This window comes from Megalobrama amblycephala, linkage group LG4 (assembly GCF_018812025.1).
Source record: "Megalobrama amblycephala isolate DHTTF-2021 linkage group LG4, ASM1881202v1, whole genome shotgun sequence".
NCBI lineage: Eukaryota > Metazoa > Chordata > Actinopteri > Cypriniformes > Xenocyprididae > Megalobrama > Megalobrama amblycephala.
In genome coordinates this window covers 44,850,383-44,862,903 of record NC_063047.1, presented here as the reverse complement: position 1 = coordinate 44,862,903, position 12,521 = coordinate 44,850,383, and the positions used below count along the sequence as shown (strand labels likewise).

Here is a 12,521-nt window from a genome sequence, read left to right as displayed (position 1 = left end):
TTTCATGCTGAATTTAAAAAAAAAAGACTTACATATGCATGAAATACTACTGCATTGTTCAGAAAACTGTAATGCAACATGTATGATTGGCATTCATGTGTTTCTCTATTAGCAGTCTGATTAGACACTGTGACTCAAACTAATCCTGTGTCTTTTTATTGACGTCCTCCAGCACCTGACATTAAAACGTTAAACAATACCTCCCTCGTTGGCCCAGTTCCCTTCTTACTACAGTACAGCTTGAATGAAATTAAAGTTGGAAGTTTATGAGGGCACAAATCATCACCCCCATGTTAGGTCATAGGATGGGCAGATGAATGGCTCCATGTAGTTTGGAATTTATCCATGGGTATATTGGGAGTAAGGAGTCTAATCTCATAAGAGGCTCAAGCTGCTTGAGGCCGCATGGAGAAGAGGAAGTGAGCGACCAGAAGTATTGTAGTTTTACACTCTGATTGTGTCTGTTGTGTCACACCACTCTCGGGAGAGGAAGGATTTTTCTGTCGGAGATGTTTATTCTCAGTGCATTGAGAGTGCAGTGGGTTGAGGAGAACCCTGGAGCTGCTTTCATGGATTTACCAGGATGTTTAGGTTCATGCGCTTGAGTTGTATCTGAGGTTTGTACATGCAAAATGCATTTGAACAGTTAAGTCACTCTACTGAGATATTCATTAGTGTTTTTTAATAACTTTATAACTAATTCAAAAATAGTCTTTGTTGTATGCAGACCATTTTTTTAAATGCTATTATAGATATTTTTTAATTCATTTTTTCTATTTTCTATTTTAATTGGAAAGTTAAATAAAGCTTTAGTAATTTTGTTGTGTTTTTGTCATTTTTATTAGTTTTGCTTTATATATATATATATATATATATATATATATATATATATATATATATATATATATACTGTATATAGTTTATTAATTTTTATTTTAGTATATCAGGTTAAACTAAATGAAAATGAGGAATGCTGCCTTAGCAACTAGTTGAATAAAATATATATTTTTTTAATATTTTATTTCAGTTAATGTTTATTTTTATTTCAGTCACACAAAAAAAACAATATTTTTATGGTTATAACCATAACTATAAATGCTAATGCAGACAGGAATTTCAAATATATTCGCTAAACAGATTATGTATATCTTAATATCTATTTTGAGATGATATTCTTTAGGATTTTTTATAACTTATCTCTTATTTAAGGTGTAGGATTAGGGCCAAGCAATAATAAAAAAATAAAACCATCTCGAGATTAAAGTTGTTAAATTTCGAGAAAAAAACTCGTTAAATTTCGAGAAAAAAGTCGAGATAAAATGTTGAGAATAAAGTCATTAAATTAGTAGTTTAGTAATTTAACGAATTTGTTCTCGTAATTTAACGACTTTTTTCTCATAATTTAATGAGTTCATTCTCAACAATTTATCTCAACTTTTTTCTCGAAATTTAACGAGTTTATTCTCAATATTTTTTCTCAACCTTTTTCTTGAAATTTAATGAAATTTTTCTCATAATTTAATGAATTTGTTCTCGTAATTTAATGACTTTTCTCGTAATTTAATGAGTTTATTCTCAACATTTTATCTCGACTTTTTTCTTGAAATTTAACGAGATTTTTCTCGTAATTTAACGAGTTTATTCTCAACATTTTATCTTGACTTTTTTCTTGAAATTTAACGAGATTTTTCTCGTAATTTAACGAGTTTATTCTCAACATTTTATCTTGACCTTTTTCTCAAAATTTAACGAGTTTTTTTCTCGTAATTTAACGAGTTTATTCTCAACATTTTATCTAGACTTTTTTCTTGAAATTTAACGAGTTTTTTTCTCGTAATTGAACGAGTTTATTCTCAACATTTTATTTCGACCTTTTTCTCAAAATTTAACGAGTTTTTTCTCGAAATTTAACAAGTTTATTCTCAACATTTTATTTCGACTTTTTTCTTGAAATTTAACGAGTTTTTTTCTCGTAATTTAACGAGTTTATTCTCAACATTTTATCTTGACTTTTTTCTTAAAATTTAACGAGTTTTTTTCTCATAATTTAACGAGTTTATTCTCAACATTTTATCTCGACTTTTTTCTTGAAATTTAACGAGTTTTTTCTCGTAATTTAACAAGTTTATTCTCAACATTTTATCTCGACTTTTTTCTTGAAATTTAACGAGTTTTTTCTCGTAATTTAATGAGTTTATTCTCAACATTTTATCTCGACTTTTTTCTTGAAATTTAACGAGATTTTTCTCGTAATTTAACGAGTTTATTCTCAACATTTTATCGTGACTTTTTTCTTGAAATTTAACGAGATTTTTCTCGTAATTTAACGAGTTTATTCTCAACATTTTATCTCGACCTTTTTCTCAAAATTTAACGAGTTTTTTTCTCGTAATTTAACGAGTTTATTCTCAACATTTTATCTAGACTTTTTTTTTTGAAATTTAACGAGTTTTTTTCTCGTAATTGAACGAGTTTATTCTCAACATTTTATCTTGACTTTTTTCTTGAAATTTAACGAGTTTTTTCTCGTAATTTAATGAGTTTATTCTCAACATTTTATTTCGACCTTTTTCTCAAAATTTAACGAGTTTATTCTCAACATTTTATCTTGACTTTTTTCTCAAAATTTAACGAGTTTTTTCTCGAAATTTAACAAGTTTATTCTCAACATTTTATTTCGACTTTTTTCTTGAAATTTAACGAGTTTTTTCCTCGTAATTTAACGAGTTTATTCTCAACATTTTATCTTGACTTTTTTCTTGAAATTTAACGAGTTTTTTTCTCATAATTTAACGAGTTTATTCTCAACATTTTATCTCGACTTTTTTCTTGAAATTTAACAAGTTTTTTTCTCGTAATTTAACGAGTTTATTCTCAACATTTTATCTTGACTTTTTTCTTGAAATTTAACGAGTTTTTTTCTCATAATTTAACGAGTTTATTCTCAAATTTTTTCTCAACCTTTTTCTTGAAATTTAATGACATTTTTCTCATAATTTAACGAATTTGTTCTCGTAATTTAATGACTTTTCTCGTAATTTAATGAGTTTATTCTCAACATTTTATCTCGACTTTTTTCTTGAAATTTAACGAGTTTTTTCTCATAATTTAACAAGTTTATTCTCAACATTTTATCTCGACTTTTTTCTTGAAATTTAACGAGTTTTTTTCTCGTAATTTAACGAGTTTATTCTCAACATTTTATCTTGACTTTTTCTTGAAATTTAACGAGTTTTTTTCTCATAATTTAACGAGTTTATTCTCAAAATTTTTTCTCAACCTTTTTCTTGAAATTTAATGACATTTTTCTCATAATTTAACGAATTTGTTCTCGTAATTTAATGACTTTTCTCATAATTTAATGAGTTTATTCTCAACATTTTATCTCGACTTTTTTCTTGAAATTTAACGAGTTTTTTCTCATAATTTAACAAGTTTATTCTCAACATTTTATCTCGACTTTTTTCTTGAAATTTAACGAGTTTTTTCTCATAATTTAACAAGTTTATTCTAAACATTTTATCTCGACCTTTTTCTCAAAATTTAACGAGTTTTTTCTCGTAATTTAACGAGTTTATTCTCAACATTTTATCTTGACTTTTTCTTGAAATTTAACGAGTTTTTTTCTCGTAATTGAACGAGTTTATTCTCAACATTTTATCTTGACTTTTTTCTTGAAATTTAACGAGTTTTTTCTCGTAATTTAACGAGTTTATTCTCAACATTTTATTTCGACTTTTTTCTTGAAATTTAACGAGTTTTTTTCTCGTAATTTAACGAGTTTATTCTCAACATTTTATCTTGACTTTTTTCTTGAAATTTAACGAGTTTTTTTCTCATAATTTAACGAGTTTATTCTCAACATTTTATCTCGACTTTTTTCTTGAAATTTAACGAGTTTTTTTCTCGTAATTTAACGAGTTTATTCTCAACATTTTATCTTGACTTTTTTCTTGAAATTTAACGAGTTTTTTTCTCATAATTTAACGAGTTTATTCTCAAAATTTTTTCTCAACCTTTTTCTTGAAATTTAATGACATTTTTTTCATAATTTAACGAATTTGTTCTCGTAATTTAATGACTTTTCTCGTAATTTAATGAGTTTATTCTCAACATTTTATCTCGACTTTTTTCTTGAAATTTAACGAGTTTTTTCTCATAATTTAACAAGTTTATTCTCAACATTTTATCTCGACTTTTTTCTTGAAATTTAACGAGTTTTTTTCTCGTAATTTAACGAGTTTATTCTCAACATTTTATCTTGACTTTTTCTTGAAATTTAACGAGTTTTTTTCTCATAATTTAACGAGTTTATTCTCAAAATTTTTTCTCAACCTTTTTCTTGAAATTTAATGACATTTTTCTCATAATTTAACGAATTTGTTCTCGTAATTTAATGACTTTTCTCGTAATTTAATGAGTTTATTCTCAACATTTTATCTCGACTTTTTTCTTGAAATTTAACGAGTTTTTTCTCATAATTTAACAAGTTTATTCTCAACATTTTATCTCGACTTTTTTCTTGAAATTTTACGAGTTTTTTCTCGTAATTTAACAAGTTTATTCTCAACATTTTATCTCGACCTTTTTCTCAAAATTTAACGAGTTTTTTTCTCGTAATTTAACAAGTTTATTCTCAACATTTTATCTTGACTTTTTTCTTGAAATTTAACGAGTTTTTTCTCGTAATTTAACGAGTTTATTCTCAACATTTTATCTTGACTTTTTTCTTGAAATTTAACGAGTTTTTTCTCGTAATTTAACGAGTTTATTCTCAACATTTTATCTTGACTTTTTTCTTGAAATTTAACGAGTTTTTTTCTCGTAATTTAACGAGTTTATTCTCAACATTTTATCTTGACTTTTTTCTTGAAATTTAACAAGTTTTTTTCTCGTAATTTAACAAGTTTATTCTCAACATTTTATCTTGACTTTTTTCTTGAAATTTAACGAGTTTTTTCTCGTAATTGAACGAGTTTATTCTCAACATTTTATCTTGACTTTTTTCTTGAAATTTAACAAGTTTTTTTCTCGTAATTTAACGAGTTTATTCTCAACATTTTATCTTGACTTTTTTCTTGAAATTTAACAAGTTTTTTTCTCGTAATTTAACGAGTTTATTCTCAACATTTTATCTTGACTTTTTTCTTGAAATTTAACAAGTTTTTTTCTCGTAATTTAACGAGTTTATTCTCAACATTTTATCTTGACTTTTTCTTGAAATTTAACGAGTTTTTTTTCTCATAATTTAACGAGTTTATTCTCAAAATTTTTTCTCAACCTTTTTCTTGAAATTTAATGACATTTTTCTCATAATTTAACGAATTTGTTCTCGTAATTTAATGACTTTTCTCGTAATTTAATGAGTTTATTCTCAACATTTTATCTCGACTTTTTTCTTGAAATTTAACGAGTTTTTTCTCATAATTTAACAAGTTTATTCTCAACATTTTATCTCGACTTTTTTCTTGAAATTTTACGAGTTTTTTCTCATAATTTAACAAGTTTATTCTCAACATTTTATCTCGACCTTTTTCTCAAAATTTAACGAGTTTTTTTCTCGTAATTTAACGAGTTTATTCTCAACATTTTATCTTGACTTTTTTCTTGAAATTTAACGAGTTTTTTCTCGTAATTTAACGAGTTTATTCTCAACATTTTATCTTGACTTTTTTCTTGAAATTTAACGAGTTTTTTTCTCGTAATTTAACAAGTTTATTCTCAACATTTTATCTTGACTTTTTTCTTGAAATTTAACAAGTTTTTTCTCGTAATTTAACAAGTTTATTCTCAACATTTTATCTTGACTTTTTTCTTGAAATTTAACAAGTTTTTTCTCGTAATTTAACGAGTTTATTCTCAACATTTTATCTTGACTTTTTTCTTGAAATTTAACAAGTTTTTTTCTCGTAATTTAACAAGTTTATTCTCAACATTTTATCTTGACTTTTTTCTTGAAATTTAACAAGTTTTTTTTCTCGTAATTTAACGAGTTTATTCTCAACATTTTATCTTGACTTTTTTCTTGAAATTTAACAAGTTTTTTTCTCGTAATTTAACAAGTTTATTCTCAACATTTTATCTTGACTTTTTTCTTGAAATTTAACGAGTTTTTTCTCGTAATTGAACGAGTTTATTCTCCACATTTTATCTTGACTTTTTTCTTGAAATTTAACGAGTTTTTTTCTCGTAATTTAACGAGTTTATTCTCAACATTTTATCTTGACTTTTTTCTTGAAATTTAACAAGTTTTTTCTCGTAATTTAACGAGTTTATTCTCAACATTTTATCTCGACTTTTTTCTTGAAATTTAACAAGTTTTTTTCTCGTAATTTAACGAGTTTATTCTCAACATTTTATCTCGACTTTTTTCTTGAAATTTAATGAGTTTTTTTCTCGTAATTGAACGAGTTTATTCTCAACATTTTATTTAGACTTTTTTCTCGAAATTTAACAAGTTTTTTCTCGAAATTTAACAACTTTAATCTCGAGATGGTTTTATTTTTTTATTATTGCTTGGCCCTAATCCTCTTCCGTATTAAACACTGTCAAATTCAAAAATAGAGAAAAATCTTCTGAAAGAAATTGTCTTGATTGGATGCCAGTGTTATTTTATTATTACTGAGATTAGATACTATTACAGTTCTTATTAATATTTTGAATTAGTTTTTATTTCTTTTCTTTTTGGGGGGGGAAGGGGGCGGGGTCATAGAGTGTTTATTCATTTTATTTCAGTTTATAAGGAATGTTGCTTGAATAAAATAAGTTTTGTGTGTGTGTGTGTGTGTGTGTGTGTGTGTGTGTGTGTGTGTGTGTGTGTGTGTGTGTGTGTGAGTGTGTTCTTATATACATGGTTTATGAGGACACAAATGTCATATGTAATGACATATTACAACGTAAAACAAATGGCTTAAAAAAACATACTAAACTGTGTTTTTTTGAAATTCAAAACAATGCAGAAATTTTTGTGTGATGGGTAGGTTTAGGGGTAGGGGTAGTATAGGGGGATAGAATATACAGTTTGTCCAGTATAAAAAACCATTACGTCTATGAAGAGTCCCTGCAAACTATACATACAAGTATGTGTATGTGTGTTAATTTATTTTATTTAAAGTTAATTTTATTTCAAGTTTATCTATAATAAATCTGATGCAGACATGAATTTCTAATATTTGCTGGTAATATCTTATTAACATTTCTATGTATTTTGTCTTTCCAGTGCAGAGATGCCTCTGTTGATTGTTGAGACTAGTTGCAGCCTGATTGGCTGGTTGTTTCTGTACATGTTGCTGTGTCACTTGAACAGTGATAGAGATTATGAGTGGAACTGCAGGCTGGTAACTTTGCTCCATGGCATCGTGAGCGTCTGTGTGACTGCCTACATCGGGTTCATTGCTGGGCCATGGCCTTTCACACACCCAGGTAAGTTATCCTGCCTCGTTTTTTTTGTTTTACAGTATTGTGATGTATTTCTGAATGAAATGAAATATTGAATGTGAATAAAATAGAGGGCTTGATTTTAGTGCATCTAGCTTGCAGCAGACTGATGACTGGAGGGGAGTGGATGAGAATATTCTGCCCAAGCTGCCAGAGTGACGTCATCAAAAAAGGAATGTCATTCTTGATGAAAATTTTCAGATTTTGACTTAATTTTTTTTTTTTCGCGAGAACCTCTACTCTATATGTTGATGACACGAAAAAAAAAAAAAAATTCCACATAATGTTTTTGGTTAATTTGGGAACATTTTATTGATAAAAAACATTTTTGGCCCCCCACCCCAAAATATTTTTTCGTTGCCTCAGGGAAACGTTGTGCAACAATGGTACAGAATCATAGAGAAAATTATCATCAAAATCAAATAAAAAAAAGAAATCATTAAGTAAAAAGGGAAAAACATTTGAAAGGCATTGATATATTGAATTTGATACATGCATAGGTCTGTATCATGTAGTGTGTCATGTCATATAATGTACTTCATGTAATAAGATTTCACTGCGTACAAAAAGCAGTTCTTCTCTGCTGTGAAATAGAGGTGTATGTTACAATTTTTTCACATCACTTTGGGTGTTCCTGCGCACCCAGGAACCCTGCATCTTCCCTTCTTATAATACATTATGGCCAATGTGAGGTATTGTCCAAAACATCCTCGAAAAGTATCTCTTATCGCACAACGTTGCCCTGAGGCAACGAAAAGAGAAACTGAATTTCTGAACATGCAAAATAAAAAAAAACTTCATAAAACCTGACAAAAGGCTTCTCTATACCTTCATACACATATATATATTTTTTATGTACAGTTCAAAGCAAATAATCTTGCCTTCTTCTCACACCATGTGCTCATGTGACCATGTGTCAGAACAGGACGTCCCACCTTTAAATGGTTCTTGATAGTGACTCCCACACCTTACTGGACTGTTCTTTGGTACTTTCTTGACATTTGTAATTGGTTGTAATCATTTAAAGAAAAATTTACTAAACATAGGGCTTAAGAAAACTTTCAGTTGCCTGAGGGCAATGCTGTGCATGCATAGATTATTCACCATAAGACATGTGATAACAAAATAAATAGGTTTAGTTTTTATTTCTTGCAGATTTGAACCCTATAAAGCATGACTTATGAAACAATACTATTTTTTTTTTTTTTTAATGGAGATTTATTGAACCTTTAGACAAAACATAAAAAAGAAAGGCTTTAATGGCTCATATAGTTTTGGGTTAAAAGTTTCAAGAGTGTTACCAGCAGTTATGTTTGGTTATGTTCAGGTCTATTCTATTCTATTAGATGTGAGGAAACGGATCACTTCCCAATTAAGAAACTTTATTTAACACAATAAAACAAATAAGGGTAATCCAAATAAGAGAAAATCCAAGCACTCGTAGCGAGAGCAATCTCTCGCTACGAGTTACAACCCATGTAAACATCTTTGTATTCTTTCATGATAGAGTTGTACAAATGAAAGTTCTAACTTCTTCACACAATCTCTTGTCTATGTAGGCCTCCATCATTGTTGTAGCTTGCATGCGTTCCCGTCTGTTCTGTTTATGCAGTTTTTCTTTGACTACCTTGTGAATCGACGCCCCCAGGGCACAGTTGCCACTTTGTGGATAAATTAATTACTGCAAAAAAAATTTAATGCGCATGTGCAACCTGCGTGTACAAATACAGGCGGTTACAAAATCCAGCGGTGTGCGTACAGCACACGCATACTCTTCTAATGAAAAAATCCACGTCACGCGCACTGTACGCTGACTCTCGCGTACACATAAAAAGTGAAGTATACTTTGGGTTTTATACGACAACAACGTTTTGGGGGCCTGAAAACGCAAACCTTTGAAAAACGTGTTTCAACGTGCAAGTTTTTACAAATGATACCGTGATCGTGTCCGTGTAAAACACAAAAACACGAATTTGTGAAAACGGTTATGTCATGCACATGTGTATTATGTGTTCGGTTTATAGGGCTTTAGTGTTTCCTTACAAAGTGACATCGCCAACTACTGGCCTGGCAGCATAATACAGCATTTTTCACTTGTTTTTGCGGCTCCATATGAACAGGGACATTGTTGTTGCCTGTACTCAAAAAATGCAAAGGAAAAACTTTTTGGTTTTTAGTACGTCATTGTCGTGTAAACGTACCCTTAAATACAAGAGATAACAAGCAACGCAACAAGAACCCCTTGTGTGACATTATCTGTAATCATGAGATGATCATATGAACACAGGAAACTGATGGCAACATATGAAAGCAAGGAAAATTATTAACTAATACAGGCAAAACGGAGACAAAGAAATTAAACAGAAGACAATGAAACTAAACATAATCCTGTCAATTATTAAATTATTAGGAAATTTAAATGACCCTGTAAAGCGTGACTTTTGAAATAATAGTAAAAAAACAAAAAAACAAAAACACATTTTTTTTAAACATTTTTTTTTTTTTTTAACGGAACATTTATCTTAATTTCCACAACTTTTCCAAAACATATTAAAATATTATTAATTTCTACAACTTTTGGAACAGTTTATTGAATCTTTTGGAACAGTTTATTGAGCCTTTAGCCAAAAAAAAAAAAAAGAAAGAAAGAAAAAAGAGGGGGAAAAAAAAGTATCTTTAGGCTATGAGCCAAAAAAATTATTATTTTTTTTTAATATATCAGTTCAATTTAAATAATTAAAAATAAATTCCGGAAATAATACAAATAATAATAATACAAATATGAAGTCTTTAATAATGAATTAGAAGTGACTTCTGACTCTCCTCTTGTTGATAGGCACTGAAAACACACCTCTCCAGATCCTGGCTCTTGTTCTCAGCTTGGGATACTTCTTCTTCGACATGGTTTGGTGTGTGTATTTCCGCACTGAGGGTCCGGTGATGTTGGCCCACCACACCATGAGCATCTTTGGAATCCTGCTGGCACTGGGACTTGGCGAGTCGGGCATCGAGACCTGCGCTGTCCTCTTCGGCAGCGAGATCACCAACCCGCTCTTGCAGGCCCGCTGGTTCCTCAAGCGCATGGGCCGCTATGACAGTTTAGCTGGAGATGCGGTGGACCTGCTCTTCATTCTTCTGTTTGCCTCTGTGAGGATCGGTGTTGGCAGCAGAATGCTGTACTGTGAATTAACCTCTCCAAGGCCATCGCTGATAGTGAAAGTTTGTGGGGTGGCTATTTACACTCTCTCCTGGATCTTCATGGTGGACATTGCACGTTTTGCCTGCAGGAAAACTCGCTCCAAATACAGGCGATGGAAGGAACAGTACAAGCTGGAGGATTCTAATGGACGTGCTGATAAATTGAAATAGGTCATTCTGTGAAAAAATGGCAAATCTAAACTGCTAATATATGTAGCTCGAAGAATTGTGTTAATTAATACAGTTCCTACACCATTTTTTCACCAATTAATTTTCATTACTTTTTGCTGGATACATTTACATAGGTTGCACTCATAAAAAGTGAAATATTTAAAACATAACTAGAAAAATGTCCTATTTCCAATTCCCGACTCTTCCAAATTTTATTATTTACTTACACAAATTCTCCATGACATATAAAGATTTTTTTCAATTTTATGCCATATTGGGATTTTGTTCATTTCTACCACATATTAAGATTTTATTAATTTCCACAACTTTTCCATAACATATTAAAGTATTATTAATTTCCACAACTTTTCAGTAACATATTGAGATTGTATTCATTTTCAGATCTTTTCCATGACATGTTAAGATTTTATTAATTTCCACAACTTTTGCAAGACTTAATTAACTTAATTTTAATGAATTTTCCATGACATATTAAGATTTTTTATTAATTTTCATTGCTTTCCATAACATATTAATATATTACTATTTTCCACATATTAGGATATTAATTTTCACAAGTTTTGCATGACATATTACAATTTAAATTTTCACAACTTTTCCATAACATATTAATGAATTATGAATTTCTGTGACATAATATTATTAAGTTTTTAATTTACACAACTTTTGCATGCCATATTAAGATTTTAATTTTAATGACTTTTCAATGACATATTAAGATTTTATTCATTTCCATTTCATTTCATAACATTAATATATTACTCCTTGACATATTAAGATTTTATTAATTTACACAACTTTTTCCTGGCATATTAAATGCAATGTGTAAAATTTGGGAGGATCTACTGAAAGAAATGCAATATAATATACATAACTATGTTTTCAGTGGTGTATAAAGACCTTACATAATGAACTGTTATGTTTTTATTGCCTTAGAATGAGCCATTTCTATCTCATACACCACAGGTCCCCCCTCCATGTCAAGTCGCTATTATGCGCCGGCATGTTTCTACAATAACCCTAAATGGACAAACTGCTCTACAGATCGCGTTTTGTCACTATGTTCATTGATGTTTCTAAAGGCAGCTTGCATCGTCACTTAGTTGAATACACATGAAGTAGTAGTAGTCGTCTGGTTAATTAGAAGAAGAGACCGTTCTTTGTTACAAGTAGGAAGAAACCTCATTGCATCACAATGGCTACTCTCTGCTGTCTCAGACGATGACATCTTTGTGTTGTGTCGGCCAGACGGCCACTGTAGCTTCTGCGAAAAGGAGGGGTGTGCGCCGTTAGTTGCAGTTAAAATGTATACATTGCACCTTTAAGATATTAATTAAAGGATTAGTTCACTTTCAAATTGAAATTTCCTGATAATTTACTCACTCCCATGTCATCCAAGATGTCCATGTCTTTCTTTCTTCAGTCGAAAAGAAATTAAGGTTTTTGATGAAAACAGAAAACGGATTTTTCTCCATATAGTGGACTTCAATGGAGCCCAAACGGCTGAAGGTCAAAATTACAGTTTACAGCGATCCCAGACGAGAAATAAGTGTCTTATCTAGAGAAACCATCACTCATTTTCTAAAAAAAAATATATTTTTTTATACATTTTAACCATAAATGCTTATCTTGAACTAGCTCTGTTCTTCTTCTCTATTTGAATTCCAGCAGTGTAGACACTGCTAAGTGTATTA

The 12,521-nt window shown here is 29.7% G+C and overlaps 1 protein-coding gene across 1 annotated transcript; it reads left to right on the top strand.

Annotated features, from left to right (window-relative positions):
- The first annotated feature begins 278 nt into the window (after positions 1-278).
- On the top strand, positions 279-11,241 carry tlcd5b (TLC domain containing 5b). Its single transcript, XM_048186598.1, has 3 exons — positions 279-617; positions 7,220-7,422; positions 10,274-11,241. Exons 2-3 carry the CDS (start codon positions 7,227-7,229, stop codon positions 10,804-10,806), a joined length of 729 nt encoding a protein of 242 aa, XP_048042555.1. The 5' UTR covers positions 279-617; positions 7,220-7,226; the 3' UTR covers positions 10,807-11,241.
- Positions 11,242-12,521: the final 1,280 nt, after the last annotated feature.

Bases quoted from the DNA above. Each gene is read 5' to 3' on its own strand.
- tlcd5b (XM_048186598.1), top strand. From the start codon at position 7,227: ATGCCTCTGTTGATTGTTGAGACTAGTTGCAGCCTGATTGGCTGGTTG. The intron at 7,423-10,273 runs GTAAGTTATCCT...TCTTGTTGATAG, and splicing joins ATGGCCTTTCACACACCCAG to GCACTGAAAACACACCTCTC.